The sequence below is a fragment of the Terrapene carolina genome, unplaced genomic scaffold (assembly GCF_002925995.2).
Source record: "Terrapene carolina triunguis isolate 2854851 unplaced genomic scaffold, T_m_triunguis-2.0 Scaffold192, whole genome shotgun sequence".
NCBI classification, from domain to species: domain Eukaryota; kingdom Metazoa; phylum Chordata; order Testudines; family Emydidae; genus Terrapene; species Terrapene triunguis.
The window spans coordinates 12,702,525-12,724,657 of NW_020664543.1; the positions used below are offsets into that span (position 1 = coordinate 12,702,525).

The window sequence follows — 22,133 nt, forward strand, 5'->3', positions numbered from 1 at the left end:
GAACTGCTAGAGATTAGGCAGTGTTGTGTCAGTTTATGAGATATACAAGGTAGCCCCTTTGACAAACATAACTACAAGATCAGACAGGCAAATTTCTAGCAGCGTTGTCTGAATCCTGGTACTCGCACAGCTTAATACTGCAGCTTTGGCAAAGATGAAACGAAGACACTGGGCTACATTCTTAACTGGTGTAAGAAGGAACATGACCTCTGACTTCAAAGGAGTTGTACCCTTTTATGCCACGATCAGAATCTGACCAGCTGGAGAAAAGGTTTGGTTTTAAGTATTACGCAAAGGTTGGGGTGGGAGGGGCTTAGAAGGATTTCCATTTTACCCAAACCATTCTATCCATCCCTACAAGGAACCTCTGTCATGCATAAAGGCAGTGAGGTAAGCAAAGCCGAGGGCAGTCATACCATTATACTGTAATTCCCTACAAAACCACACAACTCCACTCTCTCTCTCTTCTCCCTATGGGAAGGTTTCCTGCAGCTAGGAGGAAAGTAGCAACACTCGCACTTTAAGAGACTCATAAGCAAACCTGTTCCCTGCCCCAAGCTTACCCTGCTTTTAGCTTCCACCCACTCAACCTAACAGGAGCATGAGACATCCTAACAAAGTGGACAGTCACAAACCTCCTTCATAGCAGGAACTTGTCTCTTAACATTTATTTAGTCAGGATCCTTGTTTCCAATTTGAATTGCTAAAGCAACTGTCATCTACCTTGTGCTTTATTTTTGTCTCCGCTAGTAATTTTGTTCACTGAAGAGAGCATGGAGGGGGGGGATGAGCGTTGGAGAGGGAGAAGAGTCACATGAGACCAGCATACAACAAAACAAGACTCAGACATCATTTAATTTATTCAAGGTAAATAGAAAAGAAAAAAGCAAGGTCCCTAAACTTGCCCTTTTTTATGACCATGATGAAATGGGTCTCCTTATGATCTGCGTGAGTCACCTACTGGAAGCACAGACTTACCCAGAAATCTGCTCCAGCCCTCCATTCACTCTGATCTTTAAACAAAGCCAGTTTATTCTATTCCAGGGGTGGCCAACCTGAGCCTGAGAAGGAGCCAGAACTTACCAATGTACATTGTCAAAGAGCCACAGTAATACTTCAGCAGCCCCCCCTCAGCTCCCTCCCCCCCCCCCGTGCTCCCAGCACCTCCCACCCACCAGCAGCCCTGCGGATCAGCACTTTCCCCCCTCCCCTCACTCCCCCCCCCCCCGCACCTCCCGATCAGCTGTTTCATGGCATGCAGGAGGCTGGGGGGGGGGGAAAGAGGAGCGAGGGTACAGCAGGTTCAGGGGAGGGGGCGGGAAGGGGTGGAGTGGGGGCAGGGCCTGTGGCAGAGCCAAGGGTTGAGCAGTGAGCACCCCCAGCACATTGGAAAGTTGGCGCCTGTAGCTCCAGCCTTGGAGTCGGTGCCTATACAAGGAACCGCATATTAACTTCTAAAGAGCCGCATGTGGCTCCGGAGCCACAGGTTGGCCACCCCTGCTCTATTCCCTTTGAAATGCAGACTGTATGGCTTCAAAGCCCATTCCGGGTATGTCTACACTGGAATTAGACACTTGCAGCTGGCCTATGCCAGCTGACTCAGGCTCACGGGGCCCAGGCTAAGGAGCTGTTTAATTGGGCTCAGGTTGCAGCCCGAGCTCTGGGACCCTCCCAGTGCACAGGGTCCTAGTCCAGACTCCAGGCCAAGCCCAAATGTCTACACCGCAGTATAACAGCCCCTTATCCCTAGTCCCGTGAGCCCGAGTCAGCTGGCAGGGGTTTTTAACTGCAATGTAGACATACCCTTTGTAGTAAGATGAGGTCCTGAAACATAAGTTCTTGTATCAGAGGCCTGGTATGAGGCCTAAGGCCTGAGCTAAAGTAATGGTCAAGACTTTGCTGATATAAAACAAAGTTAAGCTGTGAGCAAGAGGCAGGCCCTGCTCACAGAACCTGGCATGAAGAGGGCTGATGTTGCAAAAACACACATACCTAGAAGATACTGGGCACAAGTGATATAAACACGTGCCAGGATAGTACCAGAACACTCCCAATACTAGCACATTCCTCAGATAACAAGAACATGCTGACGTATCCTAAAGACAGGGTTAAAAGGATAATATGATGGATAGGATTGGTTTGTTCGAACCAACATGTACAAGGTGATAGGCAGCAACTTACTACGTAGAGGGGTTGTACCTCAATACGTCAGGAGTGAGGTGTAACTTGTTAGTACCTGTGTATAAGAATGCACCCCTGAGGGGTTGTCTTTGTCTGGCCTAAGGGGCAGTGGTACATCCTGCCACTGACTGAGCCGATCCATTGTCAGGAAGCACATATGTATTAGCAAAACTGTAGACATCTGATCCGGGAAGCTAGAGACTGTGTTTCGTTTGGCAATAAACCTGGCCGGGTGCCTTCGTACCTTATCGGAGTCTGTGGTCATTGGGGTTTCTCTTGGGGTCTGCTGTGCCAGCTATCTGCGCAGAGCCAAGGCAGCACGCAGAGGGAACACACGCATGCAGCCGACTGTTATCAACATTGATTAGAGCAGAGCACCACACTGGTGACATTTGACAACACCTTTAAAGGTCTGCGTTAGCTCTTATTTAAACAAGACAAAAGAAATTGCACAGCTACTTTCAAATGCCAAGGGAAGAATACCCATTGAAAGTCAATGGGGCTTGTGCGCCGAAATCCCATTGCTGCTTTGGAGAATCTCCCCCCTAAAACGAAGCCTTTGCTGATAATGAAGGAGACGCTGACCCAGCATGAACAGTGCAGAGAGTACAGAGTCAGTGATGAAAATGAACAAGTTCTTTACAGCAAAGCTGAACTAATGGGGCACCTTTCCAAATAGCAAAGGCTAATCTTGCTTCCCTTATGCATGTGAGCAGCCCCATGACTTCAAGTCACCTCCTTTCCAGTATCTATATACCATTGTATCTATGCATCTGTAGACAGATGGGGGACTTCAAAATTTTCACTGGCCAGAGACTGATAGAAAAGCTGGAGACCCCTTAGCAAGAACCATGAACAGCACCTTGCTAAGAATCCCCAGCACCTTCCTTCTTTAGCAACTGTGGGTGGTTGCTGAGCTTTCTGGCAGATAATTGGCCACAGAGCTCACTACTGGGCTTTCCCCTCAGCTTTCATATTGACCCCCAACTAGTAGGTTTACTCCTCTGACTACTGTGTGTCTGATAACATTTTCAAGCCTTGACTTCTATCAATCTCAGTGTCTATCAGGTTGCCCACCATTGTGGTGTCTCAGCAACTTAGAGGGCATGAAATAGTTAATAAAACCTAAATATTTATGGCCAATAAAAGATAACGAACATAGGTGGAACTATCTATAAAGCCCTGAAAGTATCTAAATAACAGACGATGTTCCAGGGGTAACCTAATTTGTTCTTGCTGATTAGCTATTTCAGGAGAGGGGAGGGAAATGCTGACCTTCTATTTTGCTCTGAATCAATGAGTTAGGTATGAATTTTGTATCAGCAGGGACACTGGGATCCCTTTAAAATCTCTCATCAGACTGAAGCAATTTTCAGGGAGCAGCCAGTTACACTTTACTGCTGAATTATAACCCATCACGCTAGTGACAAAACCTACACCACCACTAAATCTCAGTGCAGAACATCACAACTAGGCCATCGCTGTGAAATGTCACTAAACAGCCATCAAGCCTGTGCGTAAAATGAGGGGACTGCGATCCAGAAACACACAAGTGCAAAGATACTCCCTGCATCGCACCCCTCAAACTCCCAGATACCCTGGCCCTATTCGCCCATCTCCTGAACCCGGCTCTGCTTGGTTTAGAGGCTTGATGCATCTCATTCCAATTGAAGGTGAGCTCAGACCCACAACATTCAGGAGGAGGACCTAAAAGCTCAGGGGTGTTCACATCTGGCATTTTGCTTCGGTCTACTATAGACAGAAGGATGATTTGCTAAATTCGGATACAAGCTCTGTTTCAGATTTCAAACCCAATCCCCACCCCCAGTTTTGGGGATGTCTGCCCTTTGCTGCTCTGCCTTCCTAAAAGTCCTGTGCATTTAGGGGTGTGTGAGAGTTTCACATAAGGGTCCTTTTCAATAACAATGATCGTCACACCTGCCAGCAGCTCGCTCACCCTACAGAAGATAGGGCAGAATCTGTGGAAAGTCACTGAGGGACCACCTCTCCCCCTCAACTGGAGCTGCCTGGGGGAAGGCCAGGGAAATTGCTGATTGCCACCTTCTCTCAGAACAGGATCTTCACAAAGAGGCTGGGGCAGCCTGCGTCTCTCAGCAGAGCTGCAGAGAAGCTGCTCGTGGCTTACTTCTCCACAAGCGGCAAAGGCTTAAGTAGGATAATTGGCAGCCCACTTCTTCAAAGGAGCTGTTGAGAAGGCTCTGGCACCTCTCCCTATCCCAGACTGCTGGAGTTCCACAGCTCCTACAGCCTGCAGAAGGCAATTTGGCAGCAACGTTCTTTAAGCCTCACCACTTCTGCTGCAGTGATAATGTGCAACCATCTGGATGGCTATGCTGTCAAGACGCAGAATTCTCAGAGCACTAAACTTGCCATAGTTTTATATTGTCCTGATATTAACTCACTAGCTATGGAATTTATTTAACCTGTAACTGCACTCGACTATAAAGACAAAAGAAGAGAGACTAGCAATGTCTGTTATTGCATTACGACAGAGAAGGTCTCTCGATATTGCATGCAGGTCGTGAACTTGTTGTTTGTCTGCTAATCAGTCAAGAATAGCACCAAGAACATCCTTCCTCGCTGTGGACTTGAATCACCTCTCTTATTCTAGTCTTAGTCCTTTGTGTTTATCAAACCTCCAGCCAGTACTCCGCTGTGTCAGGATCAGGATTTTGATTACCAAGTTCATTTCACTTGACCCAGATTCAAATGGGAGCCAGATTTCAGGCAGGCCATCAAAAGGTAGAAGCTGTGAGCAGCATTAATTTGCTGCAGTACACAGTACTCTCCCACCATCCTTTCCCCTTGCGGGGGGAGGGTGTGTGTGGGTGGGATTTCCCTTGAAAAGGTCACTCTTAAATTGGACATGCCCATAATGCAAACTGCAATACATTTTAATCTACACGGAGCTACTCATCCAGGGTCCCATAGTGCTTTATGACAGGGACATTAAACAATGGGAGCAGGAGAATGACCATGAGTCAGCACAAAGCTTGGCTGAAAAAAATTAAGAAGGGGAAGGGGATTCTGACCCATACACACGGTTCTGTGGGAACTTTCAAGACCACGAATGGTCTTGACCTCTGTTTTAAATCTTACCTATCCTCTGTGCTATGATCCAGATATCAGGCTAATGGATATTAAAAAGGAATCCCTCATGCTGGCTTTAAAATGTTGGCTTCACAGTATGAGAGGTACAGATGTTACTGTAATAATGCTCCACCATATACCTGCAAGGCAAGCTTCATATAGCTCAGAACTAGGGGTAGTTTAATAATATTTCGTGTGATTTGGGCAATTATTTTCATTGAATTCATTCATTAATATGTTATTTTCTCACTTTAAAGAAAATAACTTTGAGATAAAGTACTGGAGTACAGGTGGCGTCATGAGAGCCAAAAGGAAAGATACATACAAATTCACTCAAACCACTGGAAAGGTGAAGGCCATGGACACAAGCAGAAGATAACCAGCATTCACACAATGGACAAGGTTAATATGTACCACGCTATTGACTTGTGTTGGTTATCACTATTTGGTGCGTTATTTAAGGTTAAAGTCAGAGTGGCAGGAGGCTGACACAAGAGGAGAGCAGCAGAGAAATAGAAAAGGTTAGAAGAAGGGGAGAAGAGAGGAAAGCTGATAAAGACAGGTGATGGATCTATGCCTCAATGGGTGATATTCATATCCCGTGATAGATCTGGTAGAATTCATCCACTTTAAGTGATGAGGAGACCATTTGCTTAGCTCTGTTGCTGGGTGAATAATATTCTGAAAAGAACATTTATTGCAAATTCTGGCCATTTTTTTTTTTGCAGTATTTCCCTCCGATATCATCTCACCTCCTCTAAAACAGAAAATGTGGCCTTGTGGTCAAGGCACTAGACTGGGACTCAGGAGATCCAGGTTCAATTTCAGGCTCTGCCACAGACTTCCTCTCGTACGCTCTCTATTTCACATTTCCTCGCCTGTAAAGTGGGGACAATAATGCTTTCTTTTCGTTCCTTTCCCCCACCTTCTGTCTATTTAGAAAGTGAGCTCTTCAGGACAGGCACTCTCTCTCTTACTATGTGTTTATACAGCACCTATCACAACGGTACCCAATTTCAGAGGGAGCCTGTGGGCAGTACCATAATACAAATGATGATAATTCTGCTCAAGGTCTCTAGTGAGCTGCTGAATTCCAGAAGCCCTTTCACCTTTGGGAACAAAATCATTTGCATTCCTAAAAAAAAAAAAAAAAGTTATTTCACCCTTATATACAGAAGCCATAACATGCTTCATTGATCCCAAGGTGATTGTTGTTCAACTCACTTCCTGCACCTAATTCTACAAATGAAAGTTTTACCAGGGCAAGGGTAATGATATTATCTACTGCTTGCAACGATGTCATAGCAACTTGGCTTATCAAAGATGGGGTCACAAGGAAACAAGAGTTTATATTACCACAAGGCTCACAGACTGTTAGTTTTTCGTGTGCGCATGCACCAGATCTTAGTTTACAAAATGCAATGCAGAGTTTGTTCTCTGTGCTAGTGAAGGACAAAACATTGAAAACGTTGAGTTTTCATTTCTAGAGGTAAAAATATAAGGATTTCCTTAACGGTTTATTTTACAGTGTCAAACTGACCTTAATAGAGTTTGCAGAGAGGACACAATGCTGAACCAAATTCTGTCATCGAGAGTCCCACACAGAGTACTGCCAACTCTATGCATTCAACAATCATAGGTCAGACCCCTAAACAATCATGAGATTGGCTTAAACATCATGTTTAAAAAAACCCATAATATTTGTGTTCTTTCTCTTTGCCTTCTGGCGCTGGACCATTAGGTTACACTGGGGTTGCATTTTCAAGCTTTTCTCTTCAAGTGTGAGAGTAGGAACTTTAATTTTTTTTTAAATGAAAGCTGAGATTCTGCTGTAATCACAATGCCAGGGATAAGACTTTAAGAAAAGCATAAAGTATCATGAAGCATGCAATACAAACGTGAGAGCCGGCAATACTGCACACGTGCATTGGGCCAAACTCTGCCCTTGGATGCAAAAGGGCAAAGACCAAAGGACACATGCACACATACTCAGAGTAATTATTCCAATAGCAGCAGCAATATTGTGGTTTTGAATCACAGGATAGTATTGCCTTGGAGAGAGGGCAGAATGGAGGAAATAAAGTGATGCAAGATCTTATGAATAAAAGTCAAGAGCAAAAGCAAAGGGATTTGGGATTATTCTTTCCAGAAAAGAGTCAAGTCCAAGTGACCTCATAGAGAGTGTTGAAGTTACACAAGGCAGAACGAAGAGAAAGACCTCGGTTAACTGTCCTAACCAGGAGCCTAACCTCTGATACCGTTCTTGGGGGTACAACTGAGCAGGTTGCTCTGCTTTGACGAATGGAGCATTTGAAGGAGGGGGTGTTGCAAACTGAAAAAATTCCCATCATCCTTCAGCTAAGAGGGGGGCAATCTTGACAGTCAGAACAAGAGTAGCTTGGTTAGAAACAGGACTGAAGAGCTAAAATGACAAAGGTGGCAGTTTCTGCTCCTCTTTATACCCCCTTGTCTACTCCACTGTGCACTGGCACATTGGGTATCCAGCTAGACAGAAGGGAGACAGACTCACGCTCAAGCACCAGATCAAAGGGGACTGTTGGCAAGAAAGTTTCTTAATGCTGCCTGGATTGTAGCAGAAGAGGGAACAGTCAGGCTAACAGAGTCACTGCAGTGCTGATGAGACACAGTCAGGATCTGGTTGAAGCTGTCTTCAATATCGCATTAATACAGGTGTTCACTGATGTAGTATCCAAAGGCCACATGCCACTTAAAGTGACTAAGTGCTCATATTCCTTAGTTGCAGTGACAATGTTCAGATGAATGTCAAGTCTTGTGGGCAACGTCTGAAGCAATCAAATCTAGTGGCAGGTTAGAGGTAGATGAAACAGTTTGGCTATGAGTTTATACACTGAGGTTAAAAGGCACATGGGATGCCTACAGAACAGCTTGAACTAGCTAACTCCGACTGGTATTGCAGCAAAAATCATATGCTCTACAGGCTAGACTTCAATGCCGATACTCATAAAAATAGGCCCACTGGCCTCAATGGGATTATCTGCGCAAGTAATTGCTCACCAGAAACATCAAGGGCTCCACAATCTGGCCCTAAACCATGATAAACATCATTGAAATGTAGTGAAAAGGAGGTTACAAAATATGATTTCAAAAGTCAGGATATGACCCCCTCCCTCACTCGAAAAGTCTTTTCATCTATTTTTTTTTCCTAAGTGGAATTGGCTGCCCTGTCCAATAGGGCTGCCAAAACAGGGAGGGAAGAAAGATGGGATCAGACCACGACCATGAAAGAAAGCAATAATCCTGTAATGGAAACTAGAGGAAAAGCAGAACTGGTCTGTGAACACTGTCACATTGTTCTGCCATTGAACAAACCGCTTCCGTGCATGTTATAATTCTTGTGCAATATAAACCCATCAGCTTGAATGGGAGGCTTGTTAAATAGTAACCAATTTTTAGTGTACAAGAAATACAACCCCCACAAAAAATCGTTTAATTTAGAATTGATGTCTATAAACCAGAGTAACTACAAACAGTTCTAAGTGTATTGACACCTTTCATTGACAATGCCTTGCCTTTCCCTTATCTCTTATAGGATGCTTTCTTCATATTGGAACAGTATGCTATTAATAGCACACAGAAGTATAAGAGACCCATTGAGTCCATCTCCCTGTGAGAATAAAGGATGTATCAGACATTAGACAAACACGATGCTGGAAGTCCAATGCTGAAGTCCTCATTCAGCTGGAAGTCCTCATCGGCCAACATTATCTAAGAAAAATTTTAAAAGCAGCTAAGTGACGTAGTCCCACTGAAATATGTGTGTGTCTAAATCACTTGGGTACTATTGAAAATGTATCCAATATTCCCTAATACTGGTATAGCAATTTTCAAATTCAAAGTGCTTTAAAAATATTAATTATATATAATAAATAAGACAGAAGATTTTTTGTAAACAATAAGGTGTAGAGATTTTTTGCAGAACAGTATTTTAAAAGGCCTACAGAAAGAGCAGGCATATCTCTGCAGATAACTGATTACAGAACACTGGGAACTGTGTTAGTAGAAAAACTAGTCAACAACATTAGCAGAAAGAGATGGTGTTAGGATATCAAAGTACAAGCTAAGGGTCTGATCCTGCAGTTGGAGCTACACAGCAGACCCTGGTGCACATACAGAGTTCCCTGGCTCCAATGAGGTTCTACATGAGAGCAACAGTTCAATTGTGTGGTGGGAGCCTAAATGCTTTAAAAAAATTAGACAGTCTTGAAATATTTGAATTATATGATGCCTTTTGTATTTCACTGAAGAGGAGATACTTTGTTCAAAGTGAAATACTGCAGGTCACTAATCAATACACAATTTTGACCAGTTTGTTTACTGAGACAAAAATCAGGAAATGCATATAAAAAGGAAATGCTACATATTAAAAATTAAGCTGGCTGCAATTTTTATTTGAACCTTTTTTCAACAAAAAAATGGCCTTTTTGCAAAACTAAACTTTTTTATGAAAAGATTTCATTATTTTCAACATCATCAACCAAAACCCCAAATGTCAACATTTTAAATTTGTTTGTGTTTGTTTTTTCTCCCTCTTCTTTCCCCTTCTGTATTGAATACAACACAATAAGCGAAATCCAGGGTTTGGAGGGTTTTTTCCCCATTTCACTCATTTTCTCTCTCTCCCCCATTCTCCCATTTTTCCTTTCCCCACTCTAACTTTTCAGCAGTTTAGGAAGTTTGGAAAATTTACAAAATGGCAAAGAATAAAAAAGAGCCCGATCATCCATTCATTCAATTGCATGGGGCTGGCGAGGATGCGGGGGAAACAAATAGACACTTTTAATTCCAAAAGTTTCCGTTTTTTATTTTTGAAAAAGATTTTACAAAAAATTTGGGGAAAAAAAAAAAAAAAAAAAAATTATTTTTTGAAACAAAAATGACTTCAAAAATTAAAAAAAAAAAAAAAACAGTAAATAGTTTTTCCCTTTTCCAACCAATTCTAATAAAAATGCTAAAGGGTATATTCACTAGCATTTGAAATGGCTGAGAATGGCATGAATTTTGTTAAGTTGACCTCAGCTCTGATCCTGCCCTGAGATCAGTGAGGGGTCGGGTGTCTGCCCATATGGCCCTCACTGCAGGATCAAGGCCATGGCATTCATAAAAAAGAAAAAGATAATTATAAAGATGTCTGGCAGCTGTGACTGCTGCGGTTTCCTTTAGCTCAGCCAAGTGAAGTATAATTGGACATAGGCCCACCATGTGCAGTTAGATCATCAGGCTAGGGCTTCTTGTACTATTAACACTTCCCCAAGAAGATTTTTTGGGGAGGGAGGCAATTAGGTCAACTGTCCCCAATTCATTGTAAGAGCCTTCAAGGGAATAAGCTACCTGACATCTCCCTGCCCCAAGTAGCATCATATCTATTATGATAGATGGTTTCCCAGTAGGAGGTGCTATAATATTTAGGAATTCTCCTTTCAGGATGTGCATGATGGGAGAGAACAGTGTATGTGGAGAATGGAACAAAGCCTGAATGCTGCACTGTCTTGACTCTCTCTTCTTATGCTTGAACACTGAACAGCATCCTAGAAACTCTCCTCTGGTCCTGCTTCTACCCTTGCTCATTCCTTTTACCACAGCCTGGCACTCAAGACGACCCTAGGCCGTACAGCAGTAAGGGATGGGTGGTAAAAGTTAGACTAGAATGGGCCCTGCTCTCTTGCGCCTGAGAACTGTGACATTTTCAAAGATGGTGCCAAATTGATGCCCATACATTTCTCAGTTTAACCAGACCCGGAGGTGGTGTTTTTCCTTACAAAATACAAACAGCAATACCAGAGCAAGATTATCCTAGTCATGATTAAAAAACAAACAAACCTACATTATAATGAAGTGTCATCTTCATGGGGTCCATTAATGGCCACAGTCAACCAGGGAGTGTCACAAATTCTCATATACTGGAACATTTCTCGTGCTACATTTTACTTCTGAATCTCTTCTTCTACAGATATGAAAATACGCATCCGTCCACTCTGTTGACTGCACATAGGAGGATGCTGATAGGTGCAAGTTATTCTAGATCTAATGGTGCATTTATACTATGTTATCATCATATTATCGGAGTGTTTAATTGGCATTAGTTGCGTTCACGATATTGGTAACACAACTATCCTTTTAGGGAAGCAAAATTTAATAGATTCCAAGACCTGAAGAAATTATTATGATAATGTAGTTTGACCTCCTGCATAAAATAAGCCACAATAATATAGTTTATGGTGGTTCCTTACTAATAGCATTCACTTTTAGATAAACCAAACTGCCTTTTGTCATCTTTGTTGACACAGTAAACATGGGGATACAAGGATCTTAAGATGCTTTATAAACATTAAACACCTCTGTGATGTCCTATTGATACATGGGGTAACTGAAGTGCAGAGACCATGTAGTCTAGCCAACATCACAGCAGAAGTCTGTCCCTAAAAGTTTTCCTGCTTTAGCCACTAGACTCCCTCTGTTGGAACTAATGTTACAGTAAAAGTGCAATGGGATAACTTGAAACTTCACAAATTTATTTGGGCTTTAAATAAAAAACTTTTCCACCAGGGACTTTTACATTGAATTTTTATTTGTTTAAAATAAACTGACTATAGATGTATTGAACTATATCGGCACTGATTCTGCCAGTACAAAGACTAACCCCGTTCTTGAAATAGCCCACTTCCTCCCCTTCACAAGCCCCCTGCATTGCTTTGAATTGAAAACGAGGTTAAATGCAACACATAAGTGGCTAAGAGGGGAAATTACTCACATTTGAGGGGGACACTTTGTGCCAAATGACCCATTAGGTTTGTTTCTGGAATGACAGAATGAATGAAAGTCACATGACCCAACTCTGCCCAGTTACACAGAGTGCCCGACTCAGAAAGAAGGGACATCGTGCCAGCCTGCAGATCATGGAAAGCTTCCATTCTTGTGCCTGGAGCTATGCTAAAGACAAGCACAGACATCTTGCTCATTTTCATGTGAATTCAGCGTTGCTGCAGGTTATGTCTTTCTTGCAACTGCATCAATTGAGAGTCCCTGGATAAAATAAGATTAGCTCCAAGTGAGATGGGAAAAAATGAGGCATTTGTCAAATGTTAAGGCACAGATTAATCTGGGGAGCAGAGAATCGTGCGTTAAATGAGGGTATCAAGAGAGGAATAAGCCCTGAGCTGATCTCCAAAATGACTAATTAGTTGTTCTCTCATTTGAAACATATCATTTGCCTATCTATTTATTTATAAAAACAGACAGCTACTCCTCAAGTCTCCTGGTGCAATTACATTCTATCTATTTTAGGTACTTATATGGCCCCCCATTGCCATAGTATCTGAGTGCCTCACAACATCTGTCGTGAAATGGGGATCAGAGGCACAGAAAGACAAAGTGACTTATCCAAGCTCACACAGGGAACTGAGCCCAGCCTCCCACAGCCCAGGTTGGCACTCTAGCCACTGGACCATCTTTCCTCAGCTAAAAACGAATGATAAGAAACAATGTGCTGTCTGTGATGGGCAGCATCCCCAGACAGCTCTCCCCACACTCATTAAACCACCCCTGACCCACCCATCAGCAAGGACTCCATCGCTCCACTGACCCTCAAGCCACTGCTTGAATAAATGGAAGGCCTGCTGTGCTCCGAAGGTTCAACTCAGTCAAACCAGTAAGGCATGACCAACCCACCGGGAGGTATGCCCAAGAGCCCTTAGGAAGGGTAGGCAGTGACCACTGTACCCCTCTGAGGTTTCTCTGAAAGAAATTATCACAGGCACTTAAAAGCAGCTTCATCCACCAGGCTCCATGTCATTATCCACACTCACAAAAAGCTGGTTACGTAACTACTAATGTCAGAATGAGTATCTGCCCGGAGCAGATCATGAGCCAAAAAGCCCACTGCTGACTACTGCGTACTCAGGTCCAAAACCTGACTAATTGGGGACCATGAGTTATAGAGTTGAAGACTTTCCTCCAAAAATACCTGGCTTATGCACAGCTGAACTAGAGGGACTGCCATAGGAGATGCTCTCTACAATGGCCAAGATCAGGAACATAGAGGGCTTAACAGATTCAAATCAAAATCTACAGTTAAACGCTTAAGCCTCAGTGTAACGTGCCTGTCCCAGCTTGTGCCACTAATGCAACAGGGCTCACGTGTTCTGCACTAGCTGAAACATCAGCGTGTCCTCGCAGCAGAGCCAGGAGTCATCTCCTACTTTCTCTCATTCCTTGTACAGTTTGTGTCAGGTTCCAATGAAAGAGCAAATAATTTCTAGCTCGAAAGAACTGTTGGCATTCGCCCTCTCCCAGAGAAAGTGACAGGACTTTGCTCCTGTTCACTCTGAGCACCAAAAGGTTTTCTGTCAATACACACAACACCACAGAAATCAGGGATAGATAATACCACCACCTAGTTCTTATATAGTGCTTGTTATCAGTAGATCTCAAAGTGCTTTACAAGGGAGGTCTGTATCATTATTCCAATTTTATAGATGGGGAACAGAGAGGTGAAGTGACTTGTCCAAGGTCACCCAGTAGGCCAGTGGCACAGCCAAGAATAAAACTCGGGTCTCCAGCCACTAGGTCATGCTGCCTCCAATAAGGTAATAATCAACAGGTCATCATGCTCATCCTTCTTGCCCAGTGCAGGATCATCCCCGTAAATATATTCTCGAATGCTTTACTGGAGGGGCTGACAGATCCAGCGAAGTAACAACTGCATCAACATTATGGTCTACTTCTCTCGAGTACATGGGTCACATATTGCTTAATTTCCTATTTGACTGTGCACAGACATGGCAGATGATATATGATGCAATAAAATAGCAGGCAATTTGTGGCCAGTATCATATAGCTGAGATAAGAACTGAGCTTTAAAGACATAGTTCGCTATGCTATGAAGGAAGATGAGCACTCATTCCCTTCTCTCCCTTCCCTGAAGATGCAGTCTTTGGCATAGAGAAGTGTGTGGCACTCTGAGAATTAAGCACTGGTGCTTTGCAAGGAAGCAGGTATTAACATTAGCTCCTAATTGTCAGATAAAATAGATTTTACATCCTTAAAACACTGGAGCTTTGGATTCATTTAAATTACTGTTTTTAGAAATACTGTCCTCATACATAAACGCACGATATGTCTGTGTTAGTGATTTGAGAGCTATATGGCTAGCGGTCAGAGCAGGTGACTGAACGCCAGCAGCTCTGGATTTTCTTCTTAACTCTGCCATTGACTTGTGTGTCCTGGGGTAAATCACGTAATCTCTCTCTGCCTCAGTTTCTCCATCCATAAAATGAGGTTAATAATAATACCTACTCATGTTCGTATACTGCTGTGTCTGAGACCAAAGTATTTAAATTATTATTTTGTATGCACAGCACAATTTTTGTCCTTCACCTTCCTGCTTCTAAAATGGTGGTATGATATATTTGAAATAGCACAAAGAACAGAAACCACAACCTCTCTGGACAAAGCACAAAAAGGAACTGTTAACTTCGATTCTTTGACAAAGCAGGTCATGTAAAGTCACCAGCGTACTGTCCTCAGCATGCTCCTCACTCTTTGGAAAGATTTAAGTGTCACTCATAAGAGCACTGGGCCAAGTTCTGCTCTCAGTTAGTTGTATGCAACTCCTGCTGACCTGGAAAATACTGCCAGCCATTAAAGCACCACACTGCTATAATTTCCTTACAATAGACAATGCCATTGGTACAATACAAACGCCACAAATATAAAGACGGTCCTTGCCTGGGCAGACACACTGAACAGGGATAGGGATTGATTATGATGTATGTGTATTAGAGAAGCAATCTGACGCCCCAGTAAAGATAAGAGGCTCAAGTACGGTACAAAAAAAAAAAATTAAAAAAAAAATCACATGAACACAAGGTCTTAACAGTGAGGCTAATTAACCACTGGAACAGCTTATCAAGGGATGTTGTGGATTCTCCATCACGTGAAGTCCTTAAATCAAGATTGGAAGTCTGTCTAAAACAGGGGAGGGCAAACTACGGCCTTAGCCCCGCTGCTACCCTAGAGTTGCTCGAGGTAAGTGGCGCCGGGCCGGAGCCCACACCCCAAACTCCTTCTGCACCCCAACCCCTTGCCCTGAGCTCCCAATCCCCTTCCCTGAGCCCTATGCCACACCCCGCACCCCAACCCCTCGCCCCAGCCCTACATTCATGGCCCTCATGCAATTTCCCCACCCAAATGTGGCCATCAGGGCAAAAACTTTGCCATCCCCGGTGTAAAAGATATACTCTAGCTCAACAAATTGTTGGCCTTGATGCAAGAATTACTGGATGAAATTCTTAGTCTATGTTGCGCAGGAGGTCAGACTTCTTGATCATAATGGATCATTCTGGTTTTAAAATCCAGGAAAAAAGGTCCCTTGACCATGATCTTATAATCTAGGCCCCTGATCCTGCAAGGAGTTTCACACGAAGCATGCAGATATGTGGGGCTTCTCACAAGCTGAGGGCAGGAGGGGAGGGGCTGAGGTTTTAAAGGGACATAGAAGAAAAAAAATAGTGATTCTATTACATCCTTTAGGAATATACAATGCTGTGGTACTAGTATATCCACCACCATAAACAAAGAAGAAAACTCTAGTAAGCTCTGTGATAAATTCAAGACAGCTACATTTATTCAGTTAAAAAGCATTCTTATCCAAACTATCCACACTCCAGCCAAAAGGCAGAAATGAACAGCTGTATTCAAACATGTTTATGTTATTACATTTGGGATGTGTTTTAAAAAGAATACTTAGAACTTTCCACCATTTGGGCTGGGGAGAAACAGAGGATCACTTTTAAACTTCTAATTGCTTTTATTGAATTTTATTTAAAAAACAAAAGCAAAAACAAAACCCACAATTGTTTTCACTGAAATTCAGGAAGACAGATAAGGAAACTGTTGTAACAGAAGTGTAAAAACACCAAGGGAGATTTTCAGAAGCACCTCAGGCATCTAGGGTAAAATTTTCAAAAGCACTCAGGGGATTTAGGCTCCTAAATCCCACTGGCTTTCAATGAGAATGGGGCACCTACGCCATTTAGGTGCTTTTGAGAACTCTATTCTTAGTGAATGGGACTTGAACTTCTAAAGACCTTAGATGCTTTTGAAAATCTTACCCAACATTGTTACCGCAAGATTTCTGCTAACCTGGTCATGCTAGATCTAAATGAGCACACAACTCAAGGAAGAGAGCAATGATGGCGTCGAATCACATATGCATACCCCCCAACCTGGATCTCGCTGTGCACCAGTCCACTCCCCCAGTGTATATAAGAGCAACTGGAAGACTGCTCTAGTTTATGCTATGGGATCCCTAACCATAACCCCTCTTGCTGCCCAGAGGAGATGTGTCAAAGGAACTCTGCACCACTGGATGATCTCTGTATGGCTGATCACACTGGCGTTATGGCACTATGTGCTAGGGTTCAGAATAAAGCAACTGCAGCACAGCCAAGGATCAGGGGCATAATCTTCAAAGATGTGTGCCAACCAAACAAAACAGAAATCTGACAGACAGACAAAACAATGTAACAGAGCCAAGAAAATAATCCTAACGAATTACAAAAAATTCATAGATTTTAAGGCCAGAAAGGACCAGTGCAATCCTCAAATCTGATCTCCTGCATAACACAGGTCAGAGAATTCCACCCAATAATTCATGCATCAAACCAGACAGTTTGTTGAGCTACACACTGCATCTTTCAGAAGACATCCAGATTGTAATTTAAGGATTACAGGTAATAGAGAATCCACCACATCCCTAGGTAAGCAGCTCCAATAGTTACTTTTGAAATGGTTAACTACTCTCAAAAGCAAAACTCCATGTGTTTATAAAACTTCTCCCCCAGCTCCTGTACTTGTGAGTACACTTATGTGTCACAGTACTGCATAAAGTATTAACACCACACCTAGAGCCTGCATCACTGCCGGTACATTTTACACGTAAATATTGTGGGGGGGGGGGCCTGCACTGTTTTGTTAACAAATAGTGCTATTGCACAGTTTAGTGCTCTGGACCAATGTCCTCCTGGGAATTGTTAAACAAGAGAATATTTCTTTTATATGTAATCAACATTTTGATCTGTGTGGTGAATAATTGCCAAGACATATTATACTCTTTTCACTTGTATTTGTTTATAAGGGATTACACTAGTAGTAAGAGATAGTGGAAATCTTGATTGAACAGGTATTCTCTGTTACTAGCAAGACATAATTCCCCATATCTACAGATGATGTATTTGATAGTGAACTGAACACAGACAAAAGCATATCAATCTCAGTTTCAAAGTGATTTAGGGCCAGATTTTAAAGATATTTATGTGCCTAACAGCACAGATAGGCACCTACTGGGATTTTCAAAAGCACCTAAGCGTTCCACTCATTTTGGGGAGGTTAGGTGCTTAAGTATTTTTGGGAATTCCAGTAGGCCCCAGATTTTTAAATATATTTAGTCATTGCTGCACTCAGAATTGCAATGCCTAACTGATTTAGGAGTCTAAATCTCTTTCAAAAGGGATTTAGACATTTAGGAGCCAAAATGGAATTGTCGCTCATAAGTACCTAAATCCCTTTTTTAAATTAAACAAAAGCATTGCAATGCTAAGCACAGCAAAGCCTGAATACCTTTAAAAATCTGGGTCAAGGTACCTCTCTGCATCTTTAGGCTCCTAAATATCTGTACAAATCTATCCTTAGGCCCCTAAATGCTCAAGTCACTTTTGAAATTAGGACTGAGGGCATGTCCACACGGAACAGCAATGCACATTACAGGAATGTAATTTCTAGGTTAAAGTGCACTAGGGAACTTTTAATGTGCATCAGTAGGGTCTACACGGACCAGTTAGTGTGCAACATGTTAATGCACTTTAGAAATCACACCCTGGAGTGAGCATTGCTGCTGCATATAGACAAGCCCTTAGGCATTTTTGAAAAATCTTATCCTTGCTATTGTATGCACATTAATAAAATAAATACTTTACTGTTCTATAACAACAGACTAGGGCCACAGTTCAGCAAAGCACTTAGCATGTACTTACATCCATCCTCATTCAAACAGCTATGGACATGCTGTCAAAGTTCCAGGGCTAGCCATACCTCTCTCCACATTGTGGTTTCTCTGAGTGTACCCCACAGGTTTTAGGCCTTGTGCCTTTCTCTCTCCCAAACTGGAATTCTCCCACTCTTACACTGGGCTACAGTATCTTGTGCATCAACCAAGCTTACCCAGCAGGTCCAACAGGTTCTGACACCCGCGGCTTTTCCCTTCTGGAGTCTGTGACCAACGGTGAATATACTGACCAGACAGCCTTCTTAAAACCAAAGTACTGTCTATTTTACAGCAGGAACAAAGCTTTTAGAAAGAAAAAAAGATTTTAAAACGGTCTATGTGCATGTCTCTCTTACCATTACCTGATGGTAATCTCCATACCTAACTTCTTCAGAGAGCCCTCGCAGGTGCCTGTGTATCAGCCTAACCCCTCTGAACAACTCCCTCCTCTCTTAAGAATGTGTCCCATTTTAAAGTCCCAGGATTATTTTGTTCTTGTGCATTCCTGGGCTTTGGCCCTTCTGGTTAAAACCACTCCTGTAGGCTCAGCAGGAGGTGAAACCAGAGACCTCAGAGCACAGGGCTCTGCCATTGTCCTGTAACAGCCCTCAATTTTTTTTGGAAAGCAGCTTAGCTTGAGCAGAGCGGAGTGAAATTTTTCAGATGAATAGTTTATTGGGTGAAAAATGCAGTTTCAGTCAACCCAAAACTTTTCCCGTATATGATACAAATATTTTCGGCCTTTCACAAACGAACCAGAAGGCAGAGGCAGTGTTCATAATGTCGCTACTGTCTCTCTCCTTTTAACCATTAGCCCAGTTGTTCAGGTACTCACCTGGGACATGGGACACCCAGGTTCAACTCCCCATCCTGAAATGGACTTTTTCAAATATTTTTGGAAATGCCACCAAACCGAAAAATCATTTATTCAACCCCCTCTAATCCTGATCCATTCTTTGTCCTTCCCGCTTGTTTTTCCCTCAACAGCCTTCTATTAAACTAAACCAACATAATTCATACAGTAAACAACCTCATAACCAGGTCCTCATTGAGTATTCATAAATTATTACAAAGCCGCTCCAAATCTGTCACACAGACTTGAGTCGCAGCGACTTCATTGAGCTCCATGTGATGTTTGGGTTTGCCTGTGTGGATCAGGTCACAGTACTGAGATCTAGAGCTCTGCGGATTATTAACAGCTGTTACTACAGTTTGGGGAAACGCTGAAGAGTACATTTTGTTAATAACACTTAGCATTTATACAGTGCTTTTAAACTTCAAAACACCTTACAGTAATGACAACACATCCCCACAATTAATACTCTAGCAGGTTTCATATGGTCAGAGTTTGAAACGCTCCCCAGACACCCGCTAGCTAGAGGACTAGCCTTGCAAGCTAGAGGTGATATGAAAGCTGAGACTGGGGAGTAAGGTGACCCACCTGCAAAGTCCAGGGGCAAGCCCTGGTGAGAAGCTCAGAGCACTGTGCCACACAGGGTGTTGCTGCTTGACCCTGCTTGGGGACTCCATCTTTTGTATTATCTTCTAGCTATTAGATCTTTGATAAATGTGTAGTTTCCCCCCTAGTTGCTGGGAAGAAGAAGGTGATTTCTGTTTTTTTCCCCACTTCACAGCCTCTTGGCTGCAGCAAGAAAGGAAAGTTTGCTTCTATGTTCCTCACCCAGCGCTACTCAGCTGCTACACGTGGGGCAAGTCTCTGCTAGTCTACCATCTCCCCCCTTGCCTGCCTCTGTAGCTGCTCAGAACTTTCACTAACAGCAACATCATGAAACTGATACGGTTCTTGACCCTTTGACTGATGTTGGCTGGACTCTGAATAGCAGTACCCGAGGTACTGTTTGCAGACTCAAGAGAACACCACAGCATTAGCTGGCATTTTGACTATGATCTTCTCAACCATAAGGGCTAGAAATAATTTTATAAAAGAATGGAAGCTTAAACTCTGCAGAAATCAATAGCCTCAGGACAGCTGTAAGTGAGGGCACTTTCCTTCTCAGGATCTCAAAAAAACAACAATACCCAGCTTCCATAGAATCCTTTTCATCAGATCTCAACAAGCTGTAAGCGCATTAATAATCATTTTACAGATGGGGAAACTGAGACACAAACCAATGAAGTGACTTGCCCCAGGTCACCCAGCAGGCTAGTGACAGGGCTGGGAGTAGGACCCAGGCCGTCTGAGTCCCGGCCCAGTGCTCTATCACTAGGCTGGGCTGCATTTTGCAAATAGGAGTGAGTTGAGCCTCCCACACCCCCTCTGTGGTATCTTATGACTCCCATATTTTAAGGCAGGAAAACTAAGGCACAGAGAGGCTAAGCGATTTGTCCAAGGCTGGGGGGTGGGAGGGTCCAGAGCCTGATTTTCAGAGGACTCACAACTACAGCTGAAGTCAGTGAGAGCTGCAGGCACTCAGCACCTCTGAAAAACCCAGCCCAGGTCTAACACCATCCAGCCCCAAGAGCACCCCGTAACAGGGCACCAACCACTCAACCTGATCAGCCCTGGTGGGCTCATTGCGGGCTGATGCTCTGGGGTTACCAATGAGATGCTGCCTGCTCTTTCAGCCACCCCACTGGGCCAAATCTCCCCAGCCTCACTGGGACTGCTCCGAAGTCAACACGGCAGGCTGGAAAAGCTCTATGGTGCCCACCGGGGTTTAAACCCCTCCTTATCCCGCCCTGCACCCCTGCCAGCCTACAGCAGTGAGCAGACACACCAGCCCCGCTGCCTGGGAGCTGCCTCGCCTCCAAAGTCCCAGGCTTTCTGGGTTCTTTTATACCAGTAGTTTTCAACCTGTGGTCCGGGGACCCCCGGGGGTCCGCAGACTATATGCAAAATTTCCAACGGGGTCTGCGTCCCCATTCGAAATGCTTTAGGGGTCTGCAAATGGGGGAGGGGGGGAAAGGTTGAAACCTCCTGTTTTAAGCCCAAGGCACATGGCAAATCTCCTCCATCGCTGGGACAGAGCCCGCGGGGGCCTCCAGCCCATCTCCCGGGGCCGGACTGCTCCTTGCTCCCGGGGGCTGTTTTCTCCCGTCCCTCCCCCCACCCCCCGCTCGAGCCACCCCCCGTCAGTCCGTCCTGGGAGGGGGCCGAAGAGCCGGGGGGGGGGAGGGGCTCTGTCTGTCCCCGGGGCAGCTCGCCTGGGAAGACAGCGCTGCTCCCCCTTGCTCACGGGGGGGACCCGGGCGCTGCTCCCGCCGGGGGATGCCCCGGCCCGCGGGGCGCCGCCGCTTACCCAAAAGCGGGAGCCGCAGAAAGCCTCCATGGTGCGGGGCTGAGCCGAGCCGAGCCGGGCCGGGCGGAGCGGCAGGGACAGACCGGGCAGCGCAGCAGCGCCCGGAGGGTCGGCGAGTGAAAGGCAGCCCGGCCCTCTTCCGCCACGCTGGGGCGGGCGCTCGGCTCGCACGGCAGGCGCGGGGGCGGGGAGCCGGGCAGCTCGCCCCGGGGGCCCCTAGCCGGCTTGGGTCCACCCCTGCTGCCTGCTCCCCGGGGGAGGTGCCAAAGCCGGGCACTACCTCTGTCCCCCCCCCCCGGAAGGACAGCAAGGTCCCAGGGCTGCATGTGGGGGGTGCCCGTGGCCCTGGCCCCGCTCCAAGTGGAGGCCCCTCTCCTGGTGGGGTTTTTAGAGCTGCTTTAAGGTAACATCCTGCGTGGGGTGCAGTGTATTACATTGGGGTGGAACAAGCCGCTGGAGTGGCGGGATGCTGAGCCCTGGCTGCCATGTGAGGGCTGTTA

General features: G+C 44.5%; 1 protein-coding gene across 1 annotated transcript in view; it reads right to left on the bottom strand.

The window, feature by feature from the left end:
• The window catches only part of ABCC3 (ATP binding cassette subfamily C member 3), a 76,270-nt gene extending 54,518 nt beyond the window's left edge, over window positions 1–21,752 (bottom strand). The window contains exon 1 of the mRNA XM_026654442.2: window positions 21,634–21,752. Coding sequence (XP_026510227.1) covers window positions 21,634–21,663 — 30 coding nt within the window. The 5' untranslated portion in view covers window positions 21,664–21,752. The remainder of the gene's footprint in view (window positions 1–21,633) is intronic.
• Between the last annotated feature and the right edge of the window lie 381 nt (window positions 21,753–22,133).